Source organism: Schistocerca americana, chromosome 1 (genome assembly GCF_021461395.2).
Source record: "Schistocerca americana isolate TAMUIC-IGC-003095 chromosome 1, iqSchAmer2.1, whole genome shotgun sequence".
NCBI lineage: Eukaryota > Metazoa > Arthropoda > Insecta > Orthoptera > Acrididae > Schistocerca > Schistocerca americana.
The window spans coordinates 879,845,642-879,862,787 of record NC_060119.1 but is presented as its reverse complement, the minus strand read 5'-3'; the positions used below and the strand labels follow the sequence as shown (position 1 = coordinate 879,862,787).

The 17,146-nt window shown below is 39.1% G+C and overlaps 1 protein-coding gene across 1 annotated transcript in view; it reads left to right on the top strand.

Moving 5' to 3' along the window:
- Window positions 1–13,378, top strand: part of LOC124614272 (lissencephaly-1 homolog) — a 188,917-nt gene extending 175,539 nt beyond the window's left edge. The window contains exons 5-8 of the mRNA XM_047142930.1: window positions 1,922–2,096; window positions 5,069–5,360; window positions 6,924–7,119; window positions 11,653–13,378. Of these exons, the coding sequence (XP_046998886.1) occupies window positions 1,922–2,096; window positions 5,069–5,360; window positions 6,924–7,119; window positions 11,653–11,726 (737 nt within the window). The 3' untranslated portion in view covers window positions 11,727–13,378. The remainder of the gene's footprint in view (window positions 1–1,921; window positions 2,097–5,068; window positions 5,361–6,923; window positions 7,120–11,652) is intronic.
- Window positions 13,379–17,146: the final 3,768 nt, after the last annotated feature.

Genomic DNA, 17,146 nt, shown 5'->3' with positions numbered 1-17,146 from the left:
AGAACGAAACGTCAGGGAGAAGAAGTTCTACAGATCGACCACGGCAACTTAGCCCGGAAGAGTTTACTGATAAGGACGCCGGCCGTGAAAGCCTACATGGAATGATTAAAGAAGAGAGTTCATATTAAAATCTGAATGTACCTGAAACACGCAATTTTGACTTAGAACAGCAGTACTGTTTGACACAGTGAGCTTCATAAGTAACGTAGAGTATTTACTTTTTTAGGTATGATTTATTATCTGTTTTTCTTGTTTTTTGTAGACTTAAGATTTACATTGTAGTGTTCCAAGACAGTTGTATAAGTTCTAAGTACTTGCCCATATGAATAAATTTTATTATTTTACTTATAAACTATTTACAGGTGTCTTACACATTGACACTAGCAACAATACATTAAATTTTATGCAGATACCGTATTCCTGGTATTTGACAATGGACAAGAATTCGTATGTTCTCAAACATATAGTGACAGTTAGAATAATCAGAATCTATCGCATGATATAACTAACAATACTCTTTCACCCAGTATTAATTTTCTGCTACCTAGATACTGTGATAATATTAGTTTTCCCCAGAGATAGATAGATAGATAGAGAGAGAGAGAGCACTTAAAATGTGTTTTGATACACAAGTTCCCTTCATGTGATTGAAGTCGGCAGCCACAGTGTAATATGCATTGAGCCGCTTGTCGACATGTTAATAAAAGTTTTTTTATTGTTCAGTTGTGTACCCAAAAATTTAGATTCTGGAAATTAAGTTATAGTGTAAAAAAGGAGAGCAAATGTGCAGTCAGACTTCATGGCTTTGTGTTGTGCATCTTACCTAAACATACCAATAAGCAAGCATGCTTGCTTATGTGTCAGGTAACATATTGTTATAATATTACATACGAGATCTGCTCACTCATTCAGTTATTCATATGTGGTGTAGTACAGGCTTAATTTTCTGTCTTAAGAAGTGCTGTAATCATGTGCTTCTCCTGCAGCTTTCTTATACGTTCAGTGGAGTATGAAGTTGCAGCAAAGTGTGGTTCCTCTCATAAATATACTCTGTGAAAGTGTACATCCATAAAGAAAAAGTTTACAGTAAATGAGCCTGAAAATTAATTTCGATATTCTGTGGCTAGTATCAGAATTATCTAGCAGCTTCCTCTTGACGGATCCCTCTATTTTTACTTAATTGCCTTGAAATCTGAACTGTTCTTTTCTAAACAATGTGTAGCTCCTATAGTTTGTAATCCTACACAGAACCCAATCTTCTCCAGAATTGTAAAGCCTCCACAAGCACAGTTGTAGTTGTCTGCTGCTGATCATGTGTTTAACATGCACATTTTGATTTGAGTCCACCCATGAAATCTGTTTCTTCAGTATGTTCTTATTTTCAAGGTCACAGAATGTAGGTTTATTTCATCCATTAAAGCAATTGTGGAAACTGGGAGGGTCACATGTTGTTGTTAAGTTAGTTAGTTTCTCACTATTCTACTTGCACAAATTGTCTTCTCCATTTAGACATAGCATAGGTTGGGGATTTTCAGTGTTTTAAGCTGTAGGAAAAAAAACAGAACCTGTTGGTTTTCTTCATTAATTGTGTATTTGCTGTTTTCTGTCTAATTGCTTGACCATAGATCTATCAATTATGGCCTATTTTTTCAATCTAAAGTTTTTTTGTGCTTAAGTTATTTCCGTGCCTACTGTCCTATTGCCTAGTCAGAAGAAAACCTAACACTCTCATGCTCTGGTAAGGCAGGTTATTTGGAGACTGGAGAGAAAATTGGGTTTATAAATGATTCCATTAAATGCTATAGGAAAGTTGGTGACTCTGTCTGTGTAAGGGCCTGCTATTTTAAGCTTCATTCTGTTTGTTTGTTTTTGTCAGTTATTAATAGTTATAAATTTTAAACTTTTGTGTTCTGTGTTGCAGCATCATGCAGTGCAGATATGACAATCAAGCTATGGGACTTTCAGAATTACGAGTGCATAAAAACAATGCATGGACATGATCACAATGTATCTAGTGTAACCTTCATGCCTGGAGGGGACTTCTTAGTGTCCTCTTCCAGAGACAAAACTATCAAAATGTGGGAAGTTGCCACAGGGTGAGCAATAGTAATTCTCATTGGAATTATAAAAATCTTGCATATGCCTTGAACTCCACATATAGATGTTAGTGATATAATATGTAGTTGTGGTGTAATACCCGGTTGTATTATTTCCTGTTCTGCAAGAAAAACTCTTATTTCACTGCAGCAAATAATGCTGAGGTTGAATTAGGGGGGGAAAATGCAAAAATATATAATTTTTTATCCTTCTTACTTAAAAAGAACTGAATTTGTTAGATAAGTGACAAGGATATTGACAAATTAATATTTTTTGGTTCTGTATTCTGCTTCCACAATTAAAAGTAATTGGGTCCATGACCACTAATTGGGGTCGTGCGTGCATGGGTGCGCGCGGCCTCTTCACATTGATAAGCTTTAATGTCAAATATCCCAGATCTCACTAGAACTTCAAGATAGTTAAAATACAATGCCTGCTAGAGCAAGTGCTGTCATTGCAAATATGTGACTCATGTATCCACAATATTTTTGAGAATATTGTGGGTTCAGTGGTTAAAGTTGCTTTGGATGATTGCACATTATATGTCATATTATGAGTACTATCCTTTGCAATAGTTTCAGTAAGACCAATTAGAAAAAGAAGCCAAATCACTTTCAGCTGTTCCCTACTTTCTCAAAGTGCAAGATGAAATCAAAATCCACGAACTGTGATGTGTTATGTATTGTGAGTTACTGAATGCTGTGAAAGAAGCAATGCTGAATAGTGTTTATCTATCACTATTTGTATACTGTACTCAAATATTTTTATACAAATTACTAGTACTGTCTCAACCATGTCCTTAAAAATCTCGGTTAGTGCCGTCACTTACATAACCGGAGAGTTTCTTCTGCTGTGTCCTTATCCATAAAAATTGCAAGTACTTCAACTGTGTTAACTGTATTGTACAATTAATGGCAATTTTTCCTCTTAAAAATATGGTTCAAATGGCTCTGAGCACTACAGGACTCAACATCTTAGGTCATAAGTCCCCTAGAACTTAGAACTACTTAAACCTAACTAACCTAAGGACATCACACACATCCATGCCCGAGGCAGGATTCGAACCTGCGACTGTAGCAGTCCTACGGTTCCGGACTGCGCGCCTAGAACCGCGAGACCACCGCGGCCGACTCTTAAAAATATGGTTTTGCTTTTAGCAATAATGAAGACAAGTTCATAATAGTGACCAGTAATATTACACGCAAAACATCTCTACATCACTTTAGATTTCTTGGAGATGGACATCTGTATAGATACATTTCATATTATAAAACATTTACACACATTTACAAACACTAAAGTATTTACATGTGAGTCCCATTTTCTTAAAGCTAACTATAGATTGTGTAAAAACCACATAGATGTGACATCATTTTAATTCAGATGCAAAATAGCATGTTACAAGGCTCCATTAAGGAATGTTCCTGGTGCATAGTACTTTTAGAGGCTCAAAATAAGGTCACTGGATATTTTCTTTCCCATTTGATAAGGAAGATAAACAGGTTGTATCTGAGTGGCAAAGTAAAGACAAATATCTACGTAAATTTTCTGTTGCTTGGTCATCTTGTGACTTAGACTGTTCGCACCATTCTTTTGTATGCACTTCTTGCTATTGGGCATGTCAGGAAAAATACTGGTGCAAAACAGACATAGCAACTCTGGTAAATTTTTTCTTGTTAAGGTCCCCTGCAGTGATTCTCTGAACAATAATGGTGTTTGCTGTGTGCCTGCATGAATTCTCCATTTCATTCATTTGGTAGTCGTCCATTGTCATCTACCATTTATGTGTGTTTCAGTCTGCATTTTTCCTTCAGTTTAGCCCCTTCCAAAAATTTGTCAGTCATAAAATCATTGGACCTAGGGAATAATATCTAAATGACCGTTGCATTTTTTTCAAGGCACTGATTCCCACAAAAATCTAGGCTGTAATTGTGAGAACTTATTATAAATTGCTTCTCTTTAAAGTCCACTCTGAACAGGAACTGAATACTGTAGAAGCATGACACTGAAATTCCAGTACTTGCAAGTTTTTGGAACTTGCAGCAAGGAATTAGTGTACTGCTATCATGTGTCCATTTGGATAAGGCAACCATAGACCGAAACAAAGTAATTGTTTCCTCTATGGCCCTTGAATTTTTTTGTCAATGTATAGAAATTGTCCTCCACTCTTCACAATACATTCCCAATAGGTCACAGATGACTACAGTTTTTAATGCATTTGCCTTTCAATTTGTTGGGAGCTTATGCACAAAAATTGGAGTAAGCATCATGAGAAAAAATGTTTCTATGGATGGATGGATCTAAGAGTTAGTGTGTTGGCACACACTTGAAGTGATTAGATTGTGCTTGAAGACCACAGCATTATTTGTGAAGTACTGTGCAGCTGTGTTAAAGAAGTGGAGAATATAAACAACATGAAGAGTGCTCCAGTATGACTATCACGGTTACATGAGAACTGTCGGAGAGTATGTGGTAATTTAGGGATGACAGTCAGTATGTGTTGATGGCTGCTACCAACAAGTGGTTCGCCCAATCAGTTTCATGGAGAGTATATGGAACAGTTGTGTACAAACAAGATACTCCTCAACCTAAAGCTGCATAGTACCAAATTATGACTTGGAGCAAACTATGGCCGATTGAATATGAAACCTTGTTCCCCCCCCCTTTCTTGACACCTTCTGATTCTAAAAACCATATCAGAGGTTTGTGATGCTGAAGTTTTCTAGCTGAAATTAAAAATTTTCAATGGAAGTGTGCAGGCAATAATGCAACCATCTGCTGGAAAATATAAAGCTGTTCTGCGGATACTTGGCCTTATGTTTTTTCATTGAAACTGTTATGCTTTTCACTGAGACCATCAGTTGATATGTATTGACTAAAGCTTTTATAAGCTTTTGACTGAAGCTTTTATAAGATTACTGTTGTATCTGGCTGCAATACGTACATCAAAATCACAATTCAATATTTACAGGTATTGTGTAAAGACATTTACTGGCCACCGTGAGTGGGTGCGAATGGTGCAAGTTTATCAAGACGGATCCTTAATTGCGTCATGCTCCAATGACCAGACCGTGCGAGTATGGGCTTCTGCAAGCAAAGAGTGTAAAGCAGAACTTCGTGATCACGATCATGTTGTGGAATGCATTGCATGGGCGCCAGAGTCTGCTGCTACTCCCATCAATGAGGCTGCTGGTGTCGACAACAAAAAGGGTGCCCACACAGGACCTTTCCTTGTATCTGGATCACGAGACAAGACAATTAAGGTAACAGTTGTGTTTGTGCTTGTTCCAGATTGATCATTAAGGGCTACTCTGTTTTAAACAACTAAGGGCTACACTGTTTTAAACAACTAAGGGCTACACAGTTTTAAACAACTAAGAATGTCTATGTTGTTATGTAATGTTACTATGATGAAATATAAATTCTGAAAGCTGAGTGTGTGAAGTTTTGAGGCAACCCTTTGCCTAAAATTTCTCATTAACTAGTGCATAAGTTGTGTGCTGTTGACCTTTCTTCCTAAAGGCTTTCTCAATGCTGTGCTGTTATTTGTTGTATGTACTAAGTGTTTTTTGTTGCCACTAGTTGCAAGCAGATTTATTCAACCCAACTTTTGTTATTTTATTCAAAAATTAGTATGGTAGATAATTCTAGTTTTAACTGAGAATTGACACTCATTGCTTATCAACATATTTTTAAAAATATCATTTCAAATCCCCATCAGACCATTGAGATTTTGATTTTCCACAACTTCCCTAATCACTTTCGGAAATGTGGGCTTGGTACCTTTGAAAGTACATGCAGATTTCTTTTCCCATCTAATCAAAGCTTGTAGGTACCTTGTGCTAACCTTGGTGGGATGTTAAGCACTGATCTTTTCCATCCTTCTTTTCTTCAGTTCAGAAACCATTTTATGAAAATATTTTTTATCATTTCTTTGGACTTAGTCCTTTCTTCAGCAATTTCAGTGATTTTTGTTTTTGTAACTTATGTTGTTTCCTATCAATTTTTAAGTAATGTAGTAGTTGATAGCATTCTGCTTAGGTGTTTCCTTGCTGTTCTCATGCTCCTCTTGTGTTATTCACTCAGTAATTCAGTAATTAATGAAAAGCATCAAGTTTACAAGAAAACATTGCACATAACATAATAAAAGGTACCATTTTTTTCTACATATAAAACTATCTACTCATTATATACAAAGTGTTGGTGTGATTAAAAGTAAATGAATGAATTTTAAACAGTACAGTACGTAGAACGGTTGTGTACATTAGTTGCTGCAAGATTTATTGGCATGGGACAAGAATAAGTATGACGACTGAAGTGCTCGAATCAGCAGCAAATATTTTATTCATTAGAGATTAAGTCAGTAAATTAATATAATTTGACATTAAAAAAGTTCGCACCTGTTAAGGAACAATAGTGTGAGTACCACTGTAGGAATATCTAAGCACAGACAGACCAAGTAGGAAACAACTTGCAATAATGGAAATAAGAATCAAATTGGCATAAGCAACTCACTTATTACTGGTGAAGCTGTACTTAACTGAACTCACACACACACACACACACACACACACACACACACACACACACACAAAGCCATGATACAAAGGAGTTGTCAAAAACTGTTCTTTTGTCATCAGAATAGTTGATATGTTTTGTGCTGTAGGGATGGACTATGTGAAGACTTGTAAATGTCATTTATTAGCTTATTGGAAATACAAAGTACACACACCTTGAAATTATTACACTGAAAGTTATGAATGGCAAATTTTATGCAAAATTTGTCTGTATTATGATTTTTATATTAAATATTTTTATGTTTACAGATGTGGGATGTCAGCACAGGCATTTGTCTCTTCACACTTGTTGGTCACGCAAATTGGGTGCGTGGCCTAGTTTTCCATCCTGGTGGAAAATTCCTAGTGAGTGCCAGTGATGATAAGACCCTTCGAGTTTGGGAAATTCGTAACAAGCGCTGCATGAAAGTCCTGGAAGCGCATCAGCATTTTTGCACCTCAGTTGGTAAATATAACAGAATTCGAATGGTATTTTAGTTTTAAAGCAGATTTTATATTAGCATTTAGTTATGCCCCAAGCCATGTATCTTGTTGAGGAAAAACGTGGTGTTAATTCTGTTAATCAGAAGTGTTGCAACTATTTCAGTCCATTAATGGAATGGAACATAAAGGAAACAGACGTACAAATACCCAAAATTGTAACATTATATGCACCGAGAAAAACAGGAATGTTTGTCATTGATATAACTTTAAAAAAGCTTTCCTGTCAGCCTCATAAATATAATATCACGCTGATCATAAACACACAGGCTGATTGATGCCATACTATCTTGGGCAACTGCAGTCTGTTCAAGTACATGCCTGTCTGAAAGTGCAGAAGTTAGCAGAATTGCCAGTCTCTCATAAAAGCCTTAGGCCCATCCCGGAACCTTTCCTCGGAGTTTTACTCTCTCCTTATCCCAAGCACTCCCCACGCTTCTGCCTTCTGTGTGTTTCCTAAAGCCGGCCGGTGTGGCCGTGCGGTTCTAGGCCCTTCAGTCTGGAACCGCGTGACCGCTGCGGTCGCAGGTTTGAATCCTGCCTCGGGCATGGATGTGTGTGATGTCCTTAGGTTAGTTAGGTTTAATTAGTTCTAAGTTCTAGGCAACTGGTGACCTTAGAAGTTAAGTCGCATAGTGCTCAGAGCCATTTTTTTTTTTGTTTCCTAAAGGCCATAAACGCAACAATCCAGGACACCCCATTGTGGCCAGTTACTGTGCCACCACTGAGATTATCTCTGCTTTCGTAGACCATTCCTCCTCTGCCTCTCCACAGTTCCTGTTCCTTTACCACTTGGTGCTCTGCCCAAAACTGAGTGATGTCACCTCTCTTTACACTAACATCCCTAATGCCCATGGCCTTGCTGCTATTGAACATGCCTGACAGATTCCAAACCTACAACCTCCTTCGTAGTCGTGATGGCCAACAATATCCTATCCCACAGTTATTTCTCCTTTGAAGGCATCACCTGCAAACAAATCTGGGGTATGGATATGGGCACCTGCATGGCACCATACTATGCCAACCTATTCATTGCCCAGCTAGAGGAATCCTTTCTGACCACCCAGAATCCCAAACCCTCCACCTGGTTCAGATATATTGATGACATCTTCATGATAGGGATTGAGAGTGAGGACACCCTATCAACAGTCCTTCAGAACCTAAACACTTTCTCCGCCATTCGCTTCACCTGGTCCTCCTGAACAAGCCACCTTCCTTGATGTTGACCTCCATCTCAAAGAAGGCTAAATCAGTACCTCCATCCATATCAGACCTATCAACCACCACCAATACCTCTATCTTGACAGCAGCCACCCAATCCATACCAAGAAGACCCTTCTATACAACATGTACGTCTGTCGATGTCGCATCTGCAGTTATGATGAGCAGTCCCCCTCAAAGTATACCAGGGGTCTCACTGAGGCCTTCACAGACCGTAATTACCCTCCCAACCTCATACAAAATCAGATCTCCCATGCCTTATTTTTCCAGTTATCCACCACCTCCTAAAGTCCCACCACCTGGCCACAGTGTGTCATTCTCCACATGACTCGGTACCACCCACGACTGGAGCAGTTGGATCACATCCTCTATCAGAGTTTAGACTATCTCTCGTCATGCTCTGAAATGAGGAATGTCCTACATGCTATCTTTCCCACCTCTCCTACAGTGGTATTCCATTGCCCACCGAACCTATTAAATATTCGTGTCCATCCCTACACAACTCCTGCTCCCAACCCCCTTGCCTCGCACCTCGTATCCCTGTAATAAGACCTAGATGTGAGACCTGTCCCATACATCCTCCCACCACAAACTACTCCAATCTGGTACAAGCATCACCTATCTCATCAAAGGCAGAGCTACCTTTGAAACAAGTCATGTGGTCTACATGTTAAGCTGCAACCACGGTGCTGCATTCTACATGGTCGTGACAACCAACTAACTGTCTGTCCGCATGAATGGACACCGATAAACTATGGCCAAGAAACAGCTGTTAAAGGGTGGGTCTCCTCCATCCCCACACTGGCATGATGGCCGACACAAAAGGTCCACTGCCATCTCTGCATAAGCGTTAATGTTCACTAAGTGAGGTCTTCACAGGATGTGGGTACTGCGATGTTTGTGTACGTCTGGTTATTATTAACTATTAGTATACACCCACCTGGAGATAGATTGGGTCAAAAATTGAGTGGAGGGTAAAAATTTGAAGGTTAGAGGAAAAAAGTACCGAGGCAAGAGTCTTGGCAAAAAGTTGGGTCAGGAAGTAAGAGCAATAGCAGATTTCTTGCTGCCTTCAACAGATAATGTAGGTTTTGTTAGTAGTGGATATCTTGCCTCAATACCGTGTCAGAGCCATAGGTCGTTAGTGAGAAGAGTCCAGTGCAGCAACGCAGGGTGCTGGTTTGAGCCCTCTGCTGGGCATTGTTGTTGGTGACTCGGGCTGAAGTTGAACTGTGGCAGCATGCTGTTGTGGGGTGTCTCCCCTTTACTGCATGGTGTAGTTTTTCTGCTGTTGATCCTCGAGCAGTTCTGCTTGCTCGACAAGCTGCGCTACTGATTCTTCGGAAAGCTGCAGGCTGTTCTCTTGCGCTTGGGTGATGAATGCCGTTGCCTTTTCTTCTGCCTTGGCGCTAGTCACCCACATGGCTCTTGGTGCTGCTACTGCCATCGCTGTTGGGTCGACAAATGTCTTCCTGGCGCCCAAGTCCTGTTGTGCTGCTGGGGCGGTTACAGGGGCAGGCACCCTTACACTCCTCTGCTTGGGTGCAGAAATGCTCACTGGGATTTGCACCCCTGCTGCTGATCGTAGGCCTCTGGCAAAAACTAAACGCAGTTGCCTTCAGGCTGCCTCCTTCTCCGTGGCCAGGGAGGCTGCTGCCATGATGACTTTAGAGGCTGCTGTCACTTTCTCCTCCACAGTGCGAAGTTTGCCACCACTGTTCTTCTCGGGGATGGGATCTGGATATTGACAATCCACTCTTGGGCAGTCGTCCCCACTTCTGTGGGGAGAGCATCTCCGTGCTGTCCCTCTACTGTACTTTGCTGGTCTTAGCAGACTGTTGTCATCGTCATTGTTTTCTAGTCAGCTGTGTCAGTATGGCTGTAGCTGCCACCCTGCCTTTGGCTGGACTTAAGCTTGAGAAAGCCGGGCAGTCACACCAGCTGGTGGCATATGGCCTGCTGCAGCAAGCACAGATTACCGGAAATTCGGAAGTGTGTCTGTTGTGCTCGCCTGAGCACTTAACACACTGCGATACGTGACCCTCAACCTGGCACTTCAAGCACTGGGGCTGAGGGTACATGGTGAAACAGCCGGACGACTTGAGTTGCTGAGCACGCTGCCCAACACGATGTTCTTCATTGCAGTGACTGCTTCGCAGCCTGTACCATCTGGATCTTTCCCACCAACACCAGGTTTGCTGAACTGCACAGGTGAAAACTATCCCTATAACATATCCTACATTCCCATTACCCTCCTGGCCTCAACTGTAGTCAGGCATTGTCCTTTATCTACTTATCCCCTTCACTGTTCCCATTCCAACACTACACAGTGCACTGTTCCACCAACCCACCCACAATCTTTTTACTTCTCCCCTTTACTGCCACTGCCCCCCCCCTCTCCATGCGCCCTCTGTCTAACCTTCCAACTGCTCCTAGCTGCTATACCCTCTCCACACCTTGTCCCTGTATGCTCCCACAAGCAGCACTTTACTGCCCACCCACTCATACCTTGCTATTCCTCTCCATCCCCACGCCAGCCTACTCCCTACCAACACCACCCAATTTGCTTCTCCTATCATGCACTGCTGCCCGCATTTCCATCATGCGCTGCTGCTCAGTGTGTGTGTGTGTGTGTGTGTGTGTGTGTGTGTGTGTGTGTGTGTGTGTTTGTGTTTGTTTTGTTTCATTGTTTCACCATGGTTACTGTGTTCCCCTGAGACAGTATTCGAAGTCTACGTATGGCTTTTGTTACAGTGATGTAAATGAAACCCCCAAGTCTCATCTAAAATGTTCTTATCATCGTCACTCATTGGTAACAAATGTAGGCAAGAGTCAGCTTGATTGTCCAGTTGCCTCTGTGTCCCAGCACTGAAAGATTTAGCTGAGGTCGTAAGTGGACAGTCTGACAAGAAATAGTAGTATTTTACCATCTGTCCTCTTTTCATGTTAAATTCTGGAGATGAAAATATCTTTCTTTGCTGTGATTTTTTACTCTGTGTTGTACATCACAAAATTAACATGTTATGGTCTCAGCCTTACAAGCAGGAGATATTACTGCTTTCTTATGAAAATGAACATATATTGTTACACAGAAAATATATACTCTACATATTTTTTCATGCACCACTGTATTAATTCAGAAATGTTTGTTTTTGTAAGCAAATAAGTGTTTCTCTTATGCAGCCACTGTTGTCAGAGTGGTCAGTACTATCAGATCTCTGTGTCAATAACATATTTACTTTGTAAACTTAACCAGTTTCTTCATTTTTCTTTTCAGATTTCCACAAGAGCCATCCATATGTAATATCGGGCAGTGTTGACCAAACAGTGAAGGTGTGGGAATGTCGCTAACTACTACTGTGAATAAATAATTGGTGATAAAGCAGCTTAACATCGTAGATAATTATTCTTCAACCCTCCTAATTTATGACCGGGCCCTGACATTATGAAATTTTGTTTGCTTACAATCGAAGTTTCTCCCCTGCCTAGTCCTTGATGGTCCAGTTGGATGTCAACTTTGTGAATCAGTCAAGGAAAGGCAGAGATGGAGTGGTGCGTAAAGTAGCAAACAAAACAAGTTTTTGGAGGTGCTGGCATCGATGGCTTTACGTGCCACTTCCTCTCAGTGAAGAAAATGCTAATTTTGTGGCTGAGACATGTTTATTATTGTGTAACTTTAAGTGGACAGACATTTTCTGCACAAAAATGAAAATGTTTTGGATACAATAAAAGTGTACAAGTGGCCATGAGAGGATTGGAAGACAAGCCAGCAAGAGGTTTATCGTCATTAGATATCTGCATGCCTCCAAATCCAAGCACAAAGCTGGTTATAAAGACTCCTTTGCCTTTTCCTTTTTATATATATTTATTTTGGTGATGTACCTCTTGCTGTAAAGTTTTTGTTATGCAGAATTCTGTAATTTATCTTTTGAATAGAATCTTTTTGTTTGAGCTAACCAGTGCTGCAACATGTTTGTTGTTAAATCAGTTGTCCACAAGAAATAGCAAATATGACAAATATGCAGCCGCCATCAAGTTGATGAAGTGCTGTATTTTCATATATAAGATTGTTTTATTTTTAAGATTATGTTGTGTACAGTCTGACATTTGAGATACTGGTATTTTTATTTCATTTCACCAGAAACAAAGAAAATGCATGCTTACATTCAAAACCAGTTTTGCCTTGATGATGTCCTGTTTTCCATGGCTTCAAAAATTCAGGAATTTTTGCTTTTACTTATTGGGCTCAGAAAAAGAATATGTTAAGACTGAAATTGTAGAAATCAACTGATACTCATCATGCTTGTTCTTATCATAACTCCTTCCTTTATCAGAAAGCTACATACTGTAGATTTGCTTTATTTGGTAACTACTTGAAACTATTTCCAAAACATGCCAAAGAAGCTATGGCACATTTGTGAAATTATATTGTTTGATGTAACCTAGTTGGCTCTATAAAGTGTACAAAGAATTGAAAGGCACGTTTTATTTCTCTTGTACTACTAGTCTTACAGTTCTTTCTTTTCTTCACTTTTTAACACACTTCTTTGATGTAAAAGTGCAAAATATTTTCATAGAGGGGGATTTAGCAACTGTCTTATTAATCAGTATTTAATAAGTGTACTTCAGACTAAAAGCTACACAAATTTTTTGACATATTAAATAGCATATTTAAGGAGGAAATTATGTGTACTGAAACACTTCAGTAAAAAATGACTGAATGTAAAAACTGCATGTAAATGAATACCTTTTTCCAGCTGTCAGTCATAAGTTTGTTACCTACAGAAAATTGGACAGTTATTAAATAAAATCATTAGGCCATTATTACATATGGTACTAAGTATTGAGCGCTTTTAAATTTTCTGCAGTATATGTATGTTTATATAGATATATATAAATTTGAGCAGCAGTGTACTATCACAGTAGTAGTCCCTAAGTTATGCAAAAACTTTTTTGTTGTCTTCTCAGATGTGAAATAAAATTATTGCAGTGGTTGTTTCTTATACTGTTCTGCTAAGAAATATGTTCATTTTTTTATACTCTCATGTTTTCATTTATAGGTAATTGCTCTTACAGTAGCCCCTGTATTTAGGTGCTTGAAGACTTACTGTTATTATTAACAAATGATACTCTCTATACTATTTGCATCTGTAATTGCAAGGAATTGTAAAAGATGGTGTGCTGAAGCAGCAATAACAACATTGGAGAATGAGATTCCAAAAGCAATATTACCTGTCAGCTTGAGTACCATTTAAAACACGTGTTTAACCTGTTGTGTATCCATTATGCTTGTGTTTCGTCATTACTAGAGATTCGCAGGCACATATCTGACATTAAAAGTTCCCTTAACTCTTCCCAGTAGTGATCTATTTACATCTTTCTCTTCGTAAGTGATGAAATTTTAATAGAGCTCTTTCACTGTTGTTGCTTCCATTCTCACCCTTCTTGTATCTTTTTTACGTATGTCCGATCAATATAAAGCAGTATCTTTTTTTTACTGAGCACACTTTGTATTTGATTGGGGTAACCTAACAATATTAAAACTTGATGCTACTGAGGACTTGTACATCTCTAAGGTCTGCAGTCCCATTTCATTATCGTTTTTAAGTACGACTATTCTGTATCGTGTTTTAATAAATTAAAAATGGCCTATTTTGTGTTACGTTGTGTGTGTGTGTGTGTGTGTGTGTGTGTGTGTGTGTGTGTGTGTGTGAAGGCGGGGTGTGCGCACAAATTTGTTTACCCCTTCTAAAATCTGTAAAAGGCACAGATTAAGTAAAATGTTCAGTCGCTGAAGCAGACCTGTGTGTTATTTATGGGGAAAGTAGGTTACTGATGTAGTTACATTGTAGGACCATTTCATTGTTTTCTTAACGAACTTACCTTATCATTGACACCATAGTTACTCTTCTCTTAATTTATGAAACAAAGTGTTTTTAACTTCCACTTATTCCATGCCACTCTGTGGCTTTGTCAAAGTATGAGTTATGTATTACAAATATTTACACACAATACAGGATAAATTATATTAAGTTAATCACAATGAGTGTTATTTACACTGCACATGCCATTGTAACTGCATGGACAAATAGTTTTTTGGTAGCCAGACATCAGTTCTCTGTTAGAAGGCAATGCTTTAACTCTTAATCTGTCTTAATTCATTTTTTAAGTTGTTACATTAACTTATTCCAAGAGTGCAATAGTGATTCCTTAAATAGGGGTGTGCCTGCATTCTTTGTTCTCAGATTTAAATAAGGAAACCATAGTTGAAGAATATTTAGAGTACCATCCTCTATGATAAAAAAATGTTTTCTTTGTAGTTAGAAACATATGCTCTGGTTTGACATTTTCAGTGTAAGTTTCTTCAGCCTGTGAAGATCTGTCTTTGTTATAGTAACAGCAAAAATTAACTGGGGAATTTTCAATGATAGCAGAATTATATTTGCTAAAGAAGCCTTACTTTTGAGGAACAAAAGGAAGTAAAAAAAAAAAAAACACAGTGTCAGCTAGGGCTGTGATATGTACCACAATGTGTACAGTTTAATAAATCACCTTCCTTTCCCTAATTGAGGGCACCTGTACTTGTTGCCAACGGCCCCCCAACCCCTAGGAAAAAATGTAGTGGAGTCAGGCATTTTTCTTTCAAGAAAATGGTGTAAAAGTTGGTATTACACAGCTTTTTAAAAGGGTTGGAGCTGGAACTTTCTTATGGCTATTTACAAGTCACCAATCATCTTCCAAAATATTCCCCCTACCCCCTACCCCCTACAAACTATTTTGTGGGCGCCCTTGATCCAAATACTTAAAAGACATCATCATTGAAAGGTGGAATGTGGTAGGTAGATTGATTGATTGAGTGGAAAGGAGTGTGTTGCTTCTGAGAAGATTCTCTCTCTCTCTCTCTCTCTCTCTCTCTCTCTCTCTCTCTCTCTCTCTCTCTCTCTCAATGGAAAATATTGTTTAGCTAAGTTTATTCATATGTGCCTTCTTACAAGAGAACCTCCCCATCGCAACCCCCTCAGATTTAGTTATAAGTTGGCATGTTGGATAGGCCTTGAAAACTGAACACAGATCGATCGAGAAAACAGGAAGAAGTTGTGTAGGACTATGAAAAAAAAAAAATAAGCAAAATATACAAACTGAGTAGTCCATGCGCAAGATAGGCAGCATCAAGGATAATGTGGGCTCAGGAGTGCCGTGGTCCCGTGGTTAGCGTGAGCAGCTGTGGAACGAGAGGTCCTTGGTTCAAGTCTTCTCTCGAGTGAAAAGTTTACTTTCTTTATTTTTGCAAAGATATGATCTGTCCGTTCGTTCATTGATGTCTTGGTTCACTGTAATAAGTTTAGTGTCTGTGTTTTGCGACCACACCGCAAAACCTTGCGATTAGTAGACGAAAGGACTTGCCTCTCCAATGGTAACCGAAAATATTTGATCGCAAGGTCATAGGTCAACTGATTCCTCCACAGGAAAACATGTCTGATGTATTCTATATGACACTGGTGACGGCATGTGCGTCACATGACAGGAATATGTTGTCAACCCACCTAACTTGTACACTTGGGAAATGGGTAAAAAGATTCTTCCACCTTGCCCGATTTAGGTTTTTTTGTGGATGTGATAATCACCCCCCAAAAAAGTGATGAAAACATAAGAGTTTCTCACATAAACTGCAACAAATGAATGCAACAGTTTCACAGTCGCTCAGTTTCCCCTGTGCTCTGTCAAAACATATGCTTTTAAAGTTTTCAAATTTTTCCGTGTGTAGACCGTCAAATCCTGCATATGTCCAAGCAAATCTGAACATGTCCTGGAATTTTGGAGAGCGAAGTTGATTATGTGCAAGTGCCTGAACTTTGATCATTGTCTTAAAATAAAAAATTAAACTTTTCTCTCTAGAGAAGACTTGAACCAAAGACCTCTCGTTCCGCAGCTGCTCATGCTAACCATGGGGCCACGGCGCTCCTGGGCTCACACTATCCTTGATGTTGCCTATCTTGCGCATGGACTACTCAGTTTGTATATTTTGCTTATTTTTTTTTTTCATAGTTCCACACAACTTCTTCCTGTTTTCTCGATTGATCTGTGTTCAGTTTTTCAAGGCCTATCCACTGTGCCAACTTATAACCAAATCTGAGGGGGGTGCGATGGGGAGGTTCCCTTGTTGGTAATAGTGCACTGCAGACATTGTTTATTGTAGTGCTATCTACTTATACAGCAAACATTCAAACAACCACCAGAGCAGACGTCATCACTAATGACTAGCATTTTTTGCTGTTAACTTTAATGACTTCACTCCCAATCCAAATCTTGTCCTAAAATTTGGCCGGGTGATTAGCAGCAGCTCATTGTGCTGTGCTTAAGGTTGCTAGTATCCTGAATTAGTCTGCAAACTTTATCCAAACTTAATTTATAAACGTGTTTGACAGAATGGACTTTCCTCATCTCTAATGACATTCAGCAAAATGGATGCACTTACATAACGTACCATTTTTTGTCAAGATGTTCACATATTGATAGAAAAGTAACTTTGATTGGGTTGTTTTAGAAACCACATGGCACTTCTATTATTCAGACTTATCTTAATAAGCTGTATCAGTGTATTAGTTATAATGTTGACGCTTTCAGAGTTGTAGATGCAAACTTTGACAGATGAGGTTTCGCTTTAGTATCCACCTTCTCTGTCTCATGTTTGTCTTCCAGTTGTCGAGGGCGTCTCTTTTTCTAGTGTGTTTGTCGCCCACTCTCTCTTTCTTCATTGCCTCAAAACAATT